Here is a 16,172-nt window from a genome sequence, read left to right as displayed (position 1 = left end):
TCGATCCTTCAAAAAAAAAAAAAACATATCTATTGATTGTCAAAACAAAACAAGGACGATAAAATAATATAAAAAAAAAGTACCCCAAAAGAAAGGAAAGGGGCAGGCGTTACAAAAAAAAGTACACAACATCACAAATTAAATATAAGTTGAAATATTAAAAAATTAGTACTACGCACTAAACAACTAAATTATACTATGAAGTTGTATGATGCGTTTCCTTATATTTTTAAGAAATGAATATTATCGCAGTAATCAACGTACATAACAAAAAAAAGTAAATTTTACATCGTAATACATATATTTTTAATAATTATTATTTATACATATTTTTTTAAATAATAATAATTTAAAGTTTTTTAAGTTTCATACAATATTTCAAAAATACAGAAATAACTTGAAAATAAAATATATAAAAAAATAAAAAAAATGTTTAAAAATAATGCAAAATGACTTTACAATTTTCTTATCTACATGATATATTTATGCTAATGAAATTTAATTAGGGATATTTAAAATGTAAATATTGTTATCCTGAGCTATTTTAGTTAGTTTAAAATAATAAATAATTCATGTCTGACTAAGTTTGTTTTCCACAATATCCAGCCGACTCTAAGTCTAAAATTGTCCAAACAAAGAAATACTAGAAGTCTATATACTAACCATAATGAATTGTTCAGACAATGTCCTTTTCCGTAATAACTTTGCTTCTTCTCCATTCAAGTCTCATCACATTGGACTTTTCAACGTTATCTTACAGGATTAGAATTTGTTTTACAATTTTTCAAGATTATATGTTTCGATATAATTAGAAATAGAGGGAATTTATATGGGAAAACTAGTACTAATCAAATTGAACCATTCAAAAAATTTAGAATAAAAATGAATCAAACTTAATAAAGAATAATAATATATATGAACTCTGTTTGTTTATACTCCCTTCATCCGTGAAATATTGTCCATATTTGACTCGATATGTGTTTAAAATAGGATATTGAGATCTAATATCATGGAACTTTCAAAAAGTTAAGTTTTTTCCACGAACTTTGAAATTGACAAATAATATCACGAACTTTACCCCGAGTTTGTTATTTCTCACCAATGAAAAAATTACGAAAAATAATATCATGAAACAAATTTTTTTTTCGTAATTTCTCGACAACAACTTCAAGAGCTTCAAGATTTTCAATCTTTGAGAATAGTTTTTCTTGAAGCACACCCTCCAAATTTGTTCTTAAATCTATTAATATAGCCATAATTTGTTCATTGGTGGGAAATAACAAACTCATGGTTAAGTTCGTGATATTATTTGTCAATTTCAAAGTTCGTGGGAAAAACCTAACTTTTTGAAAGTTTTATGGATATTAGGTGTCAATATCTATTTTAAAAAATATGAAGAAAAGTGAGTGTAATAAGTTAGTCGAATGCGGGTTCCATATTTATAAATTAGTTTTATAATAGAATGTGAATGTAATGAGTTAGCAGAACGTGAGATTCATTTACCAAAAATGGAAAAAAGCAAAGTGTACAACAAACATTTCACGGACGGAGGGAGTAATTTTTTTAAAATTTCAAATTTTATTGTTCTAATGAAATAAATACCTTTAGGGCCTATTCATTATTTGATATGGGCAAGATGAGAATTAAATTTGGACAAGATTTATTCTTGTATGTCATACATATATGTTGTCCGGTGTTTAGTATGGTAGTAATAAAATACAAAATCTAAATCTTGTACAAACTCCAAACTCCCTAGTATAGTGTCAACGCAATGTCAGCACAGTGTCAACTGTGTAAAATTTCAATATTTTGTTGTCAACATAACGTCAATCGTTGACACTCTGTTGACATTTTTCTGTTGATGTTGTTTTGTAATCTGTTGATATTTTCTAAGATCATAATTTAGAGTTTGTAGAGTATTTAGAGTTTGCATATGATTACATTGGACAAGATTTGTTCTCGTATGACCTACATATATGTAATTGAAATCTGGTGTTCAGTATCCATGAAATTAAACTTTGTACCAACGTTTAGAATATTTTTATTATTTGATTTCAAGGGTGTGCGATGCTCTCTGGCCAAAAAGTCCCTACAAATTTCACAAAATTCAACCACCTCCCGCCAAATTTAAATTTTTGCGCGGCAAATCTGATCCATCTGAACTAATGAAGTGATGCAATCGGGGTCCAGCAAGCGAAAGGTATGAACTACGCAATGAATTGATTATCCATAAAATTTCCATATCTCGAAGGCATAACGAGTTGTATTTTAGTGTATCTCCTAGGGTTTGTAATAGTCCACTGATGGGCAGAAGTGAACGCACATCTAGACACCCACAAATGTACGAGGAGTACACATTCAAAATTAGTGGCAATTAAGAGATAAAACACAAAAGGTAACTATACAAAAAAAGTGCCAAATAATGACGGAATTAGTGACGGCATCCAATAGCTAAACTATTAGTGACCGAAACTGTCAGTTACTAATTAGTGACAGAAATATCTGTCACGAATGCGAAGCAGTTGCCTATGGTTTCCGTCATAGTAGCTTTAGTGATGGAAATATCAGTCACTAAAACTTTTTATTTACAAGTTTATTATTGACGGATCTGTCAAAACTTGATCCGGAAATATCCGCACTAATAGGCGATTTTTTTTGTAGTGAAATTCAGCTACAATTCTGTAAATGAAATAATGGCAGGCCGTGACTTCTTGTACCTGAGGTTAACGAAAGGAGCAGGACGATATCCTGACGGTATATACTGAAGTGGCTCCTACATGTGAAACACAAACATCAATCAAGTCATGGGAGGCCGCCTTGACAAGAATCAAGTCATGGGAGTCCTTGGAGCAATGCTCTTGGGGAGTAACTCTATGGCTGCATCGACTAGCAATCAAATACATGATGCCAAGTGGAAAAGTGAGATGTAACAAAATCTCAACGAAGGACGTGAGCGTAGAATGAAGTTGGAAGAGGATGTGAACAACATGCAGAAGGTGGTGGATCTGTTGTTGAGCTAACAACAGTCCCACCAGTCAACTTACTCCGCTGCCCGACCTGATGATGATTATTCTACCTATGCTGGAAGCAGAGGTTAGTTGTGATTTTACTACTTGTGGAACAATATCTTTTTTATTACTATTATTTTGGTTGTTGTTAGATGCCTTAATGATAGAAACAGTGAAATCCTTGATCTAAGTTATATAGTTGGGTGGTTAAAATGATACAATTGAGGCAATGTTACAAATAAGTGCAAATAAGGCCTAATGAATGAAATTTCTTGGAAGGTTAGGTGCAAATAATGTTGTCTTCTACGAAAGTAGATTGTGATAACAGATTCTTAGTAAGTAGAAATGAGTATCTTGGAATCTGATGTGATAGAAGGAAAATAGATTTTGAAGGAATAGTTGGGAAGAGGAATAATTTTTGTATTCTATGTTGTGTTAATAGAGCCAAAATTTTGTTAAGTATCGTCGATTTTACTATGTTTTTACTTGATTCTTAGGGTTCGTTTGGTTGTATTGATAGTATTGTGTTTGATAGTGTTGATTGATCTTCCAAAATTGTGTACTGAGATTTATATCTCAGTTGATGTTTGGTTGCACCGATAGCATCCTCCTTGATAAGTTCCATGGTGTTTGTTTGGGAGTGAAGAAACTATTGATACAAATATACATAGACCAATATAACCTCATAAAAATAACGTATTGACACATTTGTCCTTATAAATCCTATTTCTTTTTGTGAGATTTCATTTAAAAAACCCACCTACATCAGCCCAATTTTGCGCAGCTCTTCGACATTCAACTCCATCGATGGCTGCTGCTGTGTTGGGGTCCGATTATCGGCCTTCCGTGGTTTCGTGTTGCCCACCACAGGTACGTTCCGAAAGCTGCTGTTGTGTCATGGTTTTGGAAGTCATCTGTGAAATGTTTCATATATAAATTAGGTTGTGCCTCTTCATACTACAATCGACAATAGGTGTGTTCTCAGAGTTGTGCCTCTTTTGATTTCGTCGCATAAAAGCTGTGAATTTTTTTTATATAAAATTAGGTTGTTCCTCTTTTGATTTCGTTGCACAAAAGCTGTGAAATGTTTCATATAAAATGTGGTTGTGCATCTTTTGATTTCGTCGCACAAAAGCTGTGAAATGTTTCATATAAAATGTAGTTGTGCCTCTTTTGATTTCGTCGCACAAAAGCTGTGAAATGTTTCATATAAAATTAAGTTGTTCCTCTTTTTGGTATCGACGCACATTTGTGAAAGTCCAGCGTTACTTTCTGTATTCATTGTTGTGTTCTCGGAGTTGGGCTCGACATCTGTTGAATTCAATTAATCATTATTGATTCACCAATCTGATGTGATGATGTTTTGTCTGAATCACTAATTCATTCTTTGGTGCAATATTAGTCTTCCTTCAAAGAGCCTTCCACTTGTGTAAAATGGCATCCCAACAGATGGGAGGTAGTGATGACGAAGGTCTCCCTATACCAGAGGGTACGATTACTTCACATGACTGACATATGTTTTTTGTTGTTGTGCTGACTATGGGTTGCAGGTAGCAATGAGTTGGGCAAGAGCAAGTCCATAAAATCGGACAGGTTGAGGCGCGTTAGGTCGTGCGTGAGGAGGAGATCCTCATAGCAACATTGAAGGAGTTGACAGCGAATGGATGGAAGTGCGATAATGGATATCGAGCTGGGTATTTAACTCGTATCAAGGAGGTGATCAAGCGTGAATTCCCAAATACTGATATCTGCCCTCACCCCCACATTTATTTGAAGATAAATACTTGGAAGTAAAACTATGGCTCCCTCAAGATGATGCTTAATCATAGTGGTATTGGCTTTAATTCGGATGGTCAGTACAAGATAGAATGTGACAATGAGCAGTGGGCACAATTCGTTAAGGTTGGTGCTAGTTTAGTTTCCATAATAATGCATCTCTGATTAGGTTGAAAATGTGTGTTGTTGATTGAATTTAATTGTTTGTCAAGAGGCAGTTGATGGATATGTTTATAATAGTTGTGACGATTACTTTGTGCAGAAAGACCCAAATGCAAGGTACATGAGGAACAAGGCTTGGCCTCCAATAGAAGACTGGAAATAGGTATTTGGAAATGATCGTGCTGGGGTGTGAAGGTTGTAGGTCTAAGAGATGCAGTTCAAAAAAACTATGGAAATAAAGTTGACTTGCCCGATGAGGCTGGTACATCCCATCCCATAACATTTGAGGAGATATTCCCCGACGAAGTCTTCCCCCTAGTGTTCTCCCAGAGATGATGGACGAGAGCCAGTCCACTACCGAGGGAGATGGGGCTGGGGCTGGTTCGAACTCAGGAGCTGGGACTGGATCCAACTCAGGAGCTTGGGCTGGTTCAGGATCAGAGGCACAGGTTGGTTCTGGGTCAGGGGCTGGTACTGGTGCTGGCTCGGGTTCAGGGGCTGCTCCTGGCTTGGGTCAGGGGCACGTGCTGCTACTGTGGCAGCTCTGAAGGTGCCGAAGAAAGTTGTTAGAAAAAGGAAAATGTAGGATAAGATTGATGGAGTCCTTTCACTGATGAGTCAGATCCACACTGACACAAATATTACACATGTACAACGAATTAGCAAATAAATTTTAATATAACGTGTACAAATAATTTGATTTTATTGATTTTTAGATATTAGTTCTCACCAATTTCTTCTCTACAGAAATCTTTCCCCTCTCCAGATTCTCTACACCATTCGTCACCCCCTTTCTTCCAAGCAAAACCGCCTAAAAAAAAACTACCCAAGAAACTACTAATTTACAGTTAGAATTGCACTACCCGACCGGGTGGATTTTGAAACTAAAAAATCACCCGGCCAGGTGATAGAAAATCTACCCATTCTGGACTCCTTACGCATTCTGTAACTGAAAGAAAACTTTTGCCCACAAAGGGTTTGATAAAATACTTCAAAGGAGTTTCCTTGATGATGAACTAAGTAAAACCACACAAAGTTTGAGGATATAAAAATTGAATATTTCATTTACATCAGTTCTCCGTAGTGGGTAAAATATTTTCTCTACAATTAACAAGACCTGATTTTGACATTATATATAAAAGGAGTAATTCGAACAAGAAAATGAAAATAACCTTATCACAAATGTATGAATATCCATTATATCATATGTAAGTGAAAATGAAAATAAATTGTTGGAAAAATCCAGTTGCACCATAGTAAGCAACCATTATATTTGGACATACAACACAACACAAATGTATGAATATCCATGGCATAAATTGTAAGAATTAAATTGAAGACATCAGCACATCCTCGATTACATGTTATGTCTCTCGGCCCACATTGTTGTCGCCAGATCATCCCTTTTCTTATTCCACTCAGCTGAAGGTTCCACACTGATCAACAGGCGCTTGCTCTTGATCCGTTTCATCCCCATCGTTGTCGTGGTTACCCAACTTCTCTTCGACCGGATCAACCGCCATTTGATCGCGAATGAAATTGTGAAGTAAGAAACATGCTATAATCAAGCCTGTTTGCAGCACAAATGGATAGAAACTTGCGGAACGGAGTATACCCCATCGCATCTTCAAGACCGCGAATGATCGTTCGATTACATTTCTAGCCTTGGTGTGTCTCAAGTTAAACAACTCCTCGGGCATTTGAGGAGCTTGTGTACCAGGACCCCATTCCTTCAAATGATAACGGACTCCTTTAAGTGACATCACAAAGCCTTCGACGTTCGGGTATGCATTATCACAAAGATAGTAACAACCTATAATGGATTGAACAAGTGAACAATGACACTTCCAAACTGTTAACTACATCGCCCTACCATATATGCACCAGCAACTATTGTATTAAACAAGAGCATCACCTTTTGGCCCTTTGAGACCCAATGGTCTGCTTATTGCATCGCGCAAAATCGTTGAATCCCCCGCAGATCCCTCCCATCCTGGTAGAATGTAAACAAAGCGAAGATGCGGGTCACATACGGCTAGAGTGTTGGTTGTGATGTGGCCTTTCCTATTTCGATACCGTGGTGCGTCGGCAACAGGCACTCGTACGTTGATATACGTTCCGTCTAAGGCACCCAGACATCCCTGAATTGCATTGAAAATATAATGAACGAGTCATATAAATAAGGATCGCAATAAAAAGAGCTTGCTGAAAATGGAATTAATATTCTAACCTTAAACCAACTCCAACGCCGGTCATTGCAACTATCATCCATAGGACTAGGCTTTACCAAAAACAGGTTGTGAAGCATGAGCACACCACAGAGGACAATATGTATATATCTGGACACAGTATGGGAGGACCGCATGAAGTCGTATCCAACTATACCAGTTTTCTTGTGGTGTGATAGAACACATAGCAACATGGCAACTTGTTCTTCAACAGTGACAAATTTTTGATCAATTAACCCTATACGATCACGGAGTATACGGCATAGTCGGCCAAACGTGTTTCTATCAATCCGCAAATTATTAACGCAAGACCGATCTGTGAGACGGACAAGCCTATCTAACTGCTTGACATGAGCAGGAATTGAATCGAGCATTTGGGTTGGATCCTCTATGGACCAACGTTTGCGCTTGTGAGTATTTGGTCCAATTAGAGTGATTATGAGAGATATCATCAACAAATTAATTTGAAGATTACTTAATAACTCCTCAAGCAAAATCAAAACGGTTGTCATCTCATCTCGCCTCCTTCCAACCTAATGAAGGAACACCGACAAACAGTTTGATGCGAATCCAATTACTCTAACTAAGACAATCAAACAGACACACAAACATCAGTTCCACGAAATTCATATCAGCAAATACTCTGTGCAAATGCAGCAACACGAATGTGCTATTTCCAATTGAAACCAATGCAATACCCACTCAATTTAGAAGTACTAAACGAAGTCAAATCCTTCATTCACAATGTGGTAAACACCAATGTAAACACAAGATTGAAGTCCATACAACCCAGACAATTGTACAAAGCTCTGCAAGCTAACTACATATAGATGGTGCTATTACCAACAAAAAACAATACAAAAACATCTAAAATGGGAAGAAGTATATTTTATCAAACCCTATAGACAAATCGATAAATACAAATATGGAAGGAAGTCATAACAATCGAGAAAAGTATGTAATTCCCAAGCACACATGCACAAACAATTGAAACATAGTACAAATCGGCGATGCGGACGATTTAAATTTTCAAGCGTCGATGTATTTGTTGTGTAGTTGGGAATTTTGTGTACCTTGCGAAATTCCTCTTCATTAGCCATGGGTAATCGCTTCAAAATCGGGACCAGGTTACGATATCACCAAGATTGGTCAACGAATTTGCAAATCAATTAAAGATTAATCGGATGTTCTTACAAAATTGAATGATTACCTAAAAACGATGGCCGACCATTTTCTCAGCAGATTGGGGCTTAAAAATGGTGGAGTGAAGGGGTAAAATGGTGACTTGGCCGAATTTCACCAAACGGGCTTCGCGATATTGAGGATTATCGGACGGGAGGACCTAGTTAGGATTATACGGTGAAATGCAGTTAGCTATCATAAATGCATCGGGATTTTGATTTGTTTACCGGGTCAACGAGATAGTATATCAGTACAACCAAATACCTGATATACCTCCGTTAGGCGGCCCTATCAAGACCTATCAATACAACCAAACGAGGCCTTAGTAAATGGGCACAATACTAGTTCATAACAGGAGATACTACCCCCATATTATTAATTGTTCTTGCCCAATCCATTTTTTATGGCACGTCGTGTCACGCCCGCATTTCCTAAGGATAGGAAGTACGGTGGACCGCGACTAGGGGAGGAGTAAAGAAGCGGGGAAGAAAGGGGGAACGAGAATATTTGACCCGAAAACATTTAATAAAAGGAAATTCAATTCAAAACAAAGTACTGTGACGACATTCTTGAGTTAAAGTATTCAGAGTTTTAAATGAAAACATCGTGACGGTTTACAAGCAGCGGAAAAGACCAAAAGACAGATGATGCCGGGTATGACGACACGACACCATCCAAAAGATAAAAACACACTTTGGCTTTAACTGCTCAACATCCGTCCTCCCCATCGCCGCTCAACCTGCACATTAAGAAAACAACATGCAGGGCTGAGTACTTATTGCACTCAGTGGACACACGCCAAAAACATAGTTTGTCATGCCATAACAGTGTAACATTGGGGTTTTGAGTGTAATGAAAATAACCCAAGTACACCAAATATATTTCATAAATTCGACTGCGCAGTCATTTTCAGATATTGCCACCCTTATTCCCTCTATCATACACTATCTGATCCAACCATGACAAGGGGCGTGGCCACACCCTAGGTCAACTAGACCGGCCAACTTGCTCTCAGATGGCTCCCGGTCTCGTGTACACTAGCCTGAGGGTTCGCAGCCCAACAGACCCGAATTCGATTAAACATATGTGGTAAACCACTTCAGATAGGTTTCAAAACAAAACAATTGGCAAGACAAACAGTTCACCTCCATAAACATTTCCGGAACAAAGTCCGTATTTAAAGATAACCCACATAAAAGTAGGGTAGAAAAGCCCACCTCGATTGCTTAGCTTTTAAAACAGTTCCCTTCAACCACACTTTCCTCGAAAAAGATCACCCTTTTGAAAGATAAATAATATCATGATTAGAGTCAGAAGAGACGAGACTTTAAACGACAATGCATGATTCCTACGTGGACGACTTCAACATCTAGCACGTTACACGTACATACACTTAACAACATATTACAAAACAAACACACAAAGTCACACGTTCGAAACACACCCCGCACGCAAACGACGTACCCAAAACGCGCACACGACACACGAACACAGCACTCCAAGTCCTGGCATACCCTTACTGTGCAAACGGCTCACTTGGCTCGGAAAAGGTTCGGAAAAACTCGGAAAAAGGATCGGCGTCTCGACATGGCTCGGTGTCTCGGCCGCCTGGCTCGGCACGTCGGTCGCTGGCTCGGCACCTCGGCCGCCTGCTCGGCACCTCGGCCGCCTGGCTCGGCATCTCGGCCGCTGGCTCGGCACCTTGGCCGCCTGCTCGGCACCTCGGCCGCTGGCTCGGCACCTCGGCCGCCTGCTCGGCACCTCGACCGCCGGCTCGGTACCTCGGCCGCTGGCTCGGCACCTCGGCCGCCTGCTCGGCACCTCGGCCGCCTGGCTCGGCATCTCGGCCGCTGGCTCGGCACCTCGCCGCCTGCTCGGCACCTCGGCCGCCTGGCTCGGCATCTCGGCCGCTGGCTCGGCACCTCGGCCGCCTGCTCGGCTCCTCGACCGCCGGCTCGGCACCTCGGCCGCCTGCTCGGCTCCTCGACCGCCGGCTCGGCACCTCGGCCGCTGGCTCGGCACCTCGGCCGCCTGCTCGGCCAGTGCACACTCCCCTTCCTCCAACTTCCGATTCTCAAACCCTATACAACATTCACACCACACATTCTACGTCCCAAAACACACCCAGACACCTGGGATCATCCCTTCAAAAACTCCCCACAACACTGCCCTAGGCCGGACCCTAAAACTCTCGGCCAACCCACGCGAAACCCTCGAACCAAACACTGATTTTCCCGAGCCATCTCTTGGCCAAACACACCCACATTCATCACAAAAACATATCACTCAGAATCACGCCACTTGCACATGAAAACATCTCCCAAAAACATACAACTCGCGAAACTGCGCAGTTTACTTGCAAAAATCATAATAAATTCATACGACATCCAAAGATGCTGAAATTTACACACCACACAAAAGACACATTAACCTTTACACAGTTCAAATTTCGTACCCAACGGAGATCGTTTGCTTAGTTAAAAAGGGGTCGGAACCCACTGCCAGTTACTATCAAAAACATGCTCAACCATATCGCATAGCCACAAACCCTATTCAGCATCTAAACCAACCAAAACGTCCTATATGCATGAGTTTTCGAATTAAACAAGGGTTAGGGGTTACCTTCCCCGGATGGTTCAAACGAAACGCAAAAGCTTTACTTCCTTTTCCGACTCCGATTCACGACGAAGGAGGGTATCACCTTGAGGAATCCAAGAAGGTGATAAGAGGGAGTGAAAGGAAGAAGATAAAAACCGAGAGGGAGAAGGAGGGAGACTTACCAGTGAGAGAGAGCAACTTTGCGAGAGAGAGAGAGAGAGATTGAGAGAGTGACCGATAAGAGAAAAGAAAAGGAAAGGGGAAGAAAAGGATCGGTTATGTGAGGGTGGAGGAAGTTGAGAACATCATGGGGTGATGGGGAAGGGATTTCGAAAATGGGGAGGGAGAGAGAGGTTTAAATCGATTAACTAGAATTTTAAATCATAGCTGAATTAATAAAACCAAATTTTAATTTGTCTAGGTAGAAAATCCCATATCCACAACAATATTATAAATCAAATAATATTTCCACACCATATATTAAACACAAAATCATAAAAATTTCATCCTTAAATCAAAGAATAAAATTCCACAAATTTTCGGATATTACATTCCTCCCACCTTAACAAAATTTCGTCTCGAAATTTGTTAGATTACTCAAACAGCTCTGGAAACTTCTCTCTCATCTTAACTTCTGATTCCCATGTTGCTTCTTCGGTTCCATGATTCCTCCACCGTACTTTCACCGAAGCAAAAGACTTATTCCTCAATTCTTGCACTCTTCGATCCAAAATGGCCTCGGGCTTCTCTTCATAGCTTAGATCAGGATTTAGGACCATCATCTCTTCTTGGTGAACTATGTGTGTGGGGTCAAACACGTACTTCCTCAATTGTGACACATGGAAGACGTTGTGCACATTTCCGAAGCTTGGTGGTAGGGCCAACCTGTATGCTACCACGCCGACTCTATCCAAAATCTCGTATGGACCAATAAATCGGGGTCTTAGCTTTCCCTTCACTCCAAAACGAGTTATTCCCTTAGAAGGGGAAACTTTCAGAAAGACCTTTTCCCCGACCTCGAACTGTAACTCGGTCCTTCGAACATCCGCATAAGATTTCTGTCGATCTTGTGCCTCCTTGATCCTCCCACGGATTTGTCGGACAATCTCTATCATCTCTTCTACAGAGTCTGGTCCGAGAATTCTTCTCTCACCCACTTCATCCCAATAAAGTGGTGATCTACACTTCTTTCCATACAAGGCCTCATATGGGGCCATCTTGATAGTCGCCTGGTAACTATTATTGTAAGCGAACTCTACCAAGGGCAACACTTCTTCCCAACCTACGCCTCGATCTAGCACCACGGCTCGTAGCATGTCCTCCAATGCTTGTATCGTTCTCTCCGACTGCCCGTCGGTTTGCGGGTGGAACGCTGTACTGAAATTCAACTTAGTCCCCAACTCGCGCTGCAGGCTTGTCCAAAATCTAGAAGTGAATTTAGCATCACGATCAGATGTGATTGTCGCTGGAACTCCATGCAAGCGTATAATTTCCCGTACATATACCTTAGCCAACTGATCGGATCCATAAGTGGCACGGACCGGCACAAAATGGGCAGATTTGGTGAGGCGATCTATAATCACCCAAATCACCGTGTTCCCTCGCTGGGATTTTGGCAGTCCTACCACAAAGTCCATTGCAATATGTTCCCACTTCCATTCCGGAATCTCGAGGGGTTGCAATTTCCCATAGGGCCGTTGGTGTAGCGCCTTTACTTGTTGACATGCCAGGCATCTCTCCACAAATGCCGCAACATGCTTTTTCATACCGTTCCACCAAAACTGTCTTTTCAAGTCTTGATACATTTTGGTGCTCCCTGGATGAGCAGCGTATGGGGTTTCATGTGCTTCTCTCATGATTTCCATCCCCAGGCCTTCATCCTTAGGCACACACAACCTTCCCTTGTATGTGAGACCATTATCCGCTGCCTCACGAAAATTTCCGAGTTCACCCGTCCTCACTTCTGAGCGAAACTTTTCTAGTAACGTATCTCGCCGTTGAGCTTCTACAATTCTGGCTCTTAAGTCGGGTTCCATCACCAACGTGGCTACTATCCCTTCCACAGTCTCGGGCATTCTCACCACTTCCAAACGCATCTTACTGAACTCTTGGATTATACTCTCCTCGATAGTAAGAAAGGTGGCCAGCTGAGATTGAGACTTCCTACTAAGAGCATCGGCCACTACGTTTGCTTTTCCCGGATGGTAATTTATACCACAATCGTAGTCCTTTACCAACTCGAGCCACCTACGTTGGCGCATGTTCAACTCCTTTTGCTCAAAGAAGTACTTTAGACTCTTATGGTCCGTGTATATCTCACAACGGACTCCATAAAGATGATGTCTCCAGATCTTCAAAGCATGTACCACAGCTGCCAGTTCCAAGTCATGCGTCGGATAATTCAGTTCATGGGGCTTCAATTGTCTCGATGCATATGCAATCACTTTCCCCTTCTGCATAAGCACACATCCCAGTCCCACCTTCGACGCATCCGTATATACCGCATAGTCAGTCTCTGGCTCCGGCACAGCTAGGATTGGTGCGGTGGTCAATTTCTCCTTCAACAACTGAAAGCTCGCCTCACATTCTGGCGTCCAAATCATCTTGACTCCCTTTTTCAGTTGTTGCGTCATTGGCCTTGCTATCTTCGAGAATCCCTCGATGAATCTTCGATAATAGCCCGCCAGTCCTAAAAAGCTTCGGATTTCGTTTTGTGTAGAAGGTGACCTCCACTCCTGCACCGCTTCTACCTTGGCCGGATCTACACGAATTCCATCTGAAGTTACTACATGTCCAAGAAAATTTACTTCCTTGAGCCAAAACTCGCATTTACTGAACTTGGCATATAGTTTCTCGTCCCTTAGAGTTGCTAGGACGGTTCTCAAGTGCTCTTTGTGCTCCTCCTCGTTCTTTGAGTAAACAAGCACGTCATCGATGAAAACCAGGACAAACCGATCCAGAAATGGATGGAACACGCGGTTCATAAGGTCCATGAACACTGCCGGGGCGTTCGTCAGTCCAAAAGGCATTACAACGAACTCATAATGACCATATCTTGTTCGGAAAGCTGTCTTGGGTACATCTTCTCGCCGAACCCTCAGCTGATGGTACCCAGACCTCAAATCCATCTTAGAGAAGACTCCTGCCCCTCGAAGTTGGTCAAACAAGTCGTCTATCCTTGGTAGTGGATACTTGTTCTTCAGCGTCAGTTTGTTTAGTTCTCGATAGTCGATGCACATCCTCATCGTTCCATCCTTCTTCTTTACAAACAACACTGGTACTCCCCATGGCGACACGCTAGGTCTAATGAATCCCAATTCCAATAGCTCTTGCAGTTGCACCTTAAGCTCCTCCAACTCTTTTGGTGCCATTCTATAAGGTGCCTTGGATATTGGTGCCGATCCGGGCTCCAGATCGATCGTGAATTCTACCTGTCTGTCGGGTGGGGGTCCTGGCAACGCATCGGGGAAGACGTCGGGATATTCACTCACTATCGCCACATCTTCTATCTTCCTGTCTTTCTTCTCCTCCCCATTCAAATAAACAAGGTACGCTGGACATCCCTTCCTCATCATTGTAGTGGCTTGCAGCGCAGAGATAATGGACTTGCGTCGGCTCATTGGGACTCCGTGAAACTTCATCGGCTCTTTTCCGGGGGTTTCAAACGAAATTTCCCTTTCTCTACAATGAAGGGTAACGTGGTTCTCCGCTAACCAATCCATACCCAAGATTATGTCTACGCTACCCATCGTCATTATTTGCAAATTATAAGCCACTAAACTGAGTTCACCTATTCCAAAGTTCACACATGCACAAGATCGGGATATATCTATAGTCCCGCCTACCGGTGAGGTCACACTCATAGTGGGTTCGGTCTTAACAGTAGGTAATTCCAAAGTATCCACACAAGACGTTGATATAACGGAATGCGACGCACCCGTATCAAACAAGACAACTATAGGCATATTGAGAAGTGTGCCCATACCTGCCAAGTTTCCTTGCTCAAAGGTTTCTTTCCCGTTTGCCGGCTGTTTCCCCTTCAAGGCGTAGGCCCTTGCTTGCGATGGTAATCCTTGGCGGCGTTGTTGCGGTGGAGGTGCAGGTAGTGCCTGGGATTGTGGACGGAAACCTAGCTGGTTCTGTCTCGTTCCCGTTCCCATGTGCTTGTTTGGGCAATTTCGGATGTAGTGGCCACTCCCACCACAGTTGAAGCACCTAGGGTCTCGACACTCCCCGGCGTGGTACTTGAAGCACCTTCCACATTGAGGGTTCCTCGGCGGAAAGTTTGCCCTCGGTTGGAAAGTATTCTGTCTCCCGCCATTGTAGGGTGGGTTCCTCATGTGTTGTGGCCTCTTACCACCATACTGAGCCTGGTCACCATCCCACCTCCTCTTCTCTTGGTGGCCCGGCTGAGCTTGTAGAGGTGTCGCGTTTGTTGTTGCCACAACTCTTGGCTTAGGGAGTGCATCTTCCACGTCCAGTGCACAAGTCAAGATCTCCGAGTAGGAGAGTTCTCCTCGACAGGCCAATGCGGCCTTTATCTCATCTCTGAGCCCGGCCCGGAACTTCACCGCCCATTTCTCATCGGTGTCCATCAACTCGGGCGCATATCGTGCCATCTGCGCGAGGGCTCGGTCATACTCGGTTGCAGTCATTCGGCCTTGGCTTAGTGTGTGGAACTCTACCACCTTGGCCCGTCTGTACGTCTTTGGAACATACTTGTTATCGATCTCTACTTTAAACTCCTCCCATGTTAGCGCCTCCAGGCGGGCAGGATTCATAGTTCTTTGCCGAGTCTCCCACCAGTAATCGGCAGCACCTGACAGTTGAAAGGTAGCACCAGCAATGCGCTCCCTATCTGTGCACTCCATGACCCTGAAGATACGCTCGAGGCCGCGTATCCACTCTTCCGCTTTGGATGGGTCTCCTTGTCCGTCAAATTTTGGGGGATTCTGCCTTGAGAACGTAACTATGAATCTTTCTTGTTGAGGCGGGGGTGGAGGTGGTGGTGGCGGTGGTGGTGGAGGTGGTGCCTCCACGTTGGGTCCTTGTCGTGGTTGGCGTGCACGTCTTGGCGGCATTATTGTTCCCAAGAGTAGATCGTGCTGAAAGCAAAACTGAAAAGACAACGAACTATTCTAATTCTAGACTACGACTCTATCATCCTCATCCATAGGCCCTTCCTCCGGGTCTTCGTCGTCGTCCTCCTCGGAGTTCC

The 16,172-nt window shown here is 42.1% G+C and overlaps 1 protein-coding gene across 1 annotated transcript; it reads right to left on the bottom strand.

Annotated features, from left to right (window-relative positions):
* Positions 1 to 6,364: 6,364 nt before the first annotated feature.
* LOC121808915 (protein ALP1-like) lies at positions 6,365 to 8,274 on the bottom strand. Its single transcript, XM_042209474.1, has 4 exons — positions 8,248 to 8,274; positions 7,177 to 7,707; positions 6,862 to 7,087; positions 6,365 to 6,759 (listed from the first exon to the last, which is right to left on the bottom strand). Exons 1-4 carry the CDS (start codon positions 8,272 to 8,274, stop codon positions 6,365 to 6,367), a joined length of 1,179 nt encoding a protein of 392 aa, XP_042065408.1.
* Positions 8,275 to 16,172: the final 7,898 nt, after the last annotated feature.

Source organism: Salvia splendens, chromosome 6 (assembly GCF_004379255.2).
Source record: "Salvia splendens isolate huo1 chromosome 6, SspV2, whole genome shotgun sequence".
Lineage (NCBI taxonomy): Eukaryota > Viridiplantae > Streptophyta > Magnoliopsida > Lamiales > Lamiaceae > Salvia > Salvia splendens.
This window is presented reverse-complemented; position numbering and strand designations above follow the sequence as displayed.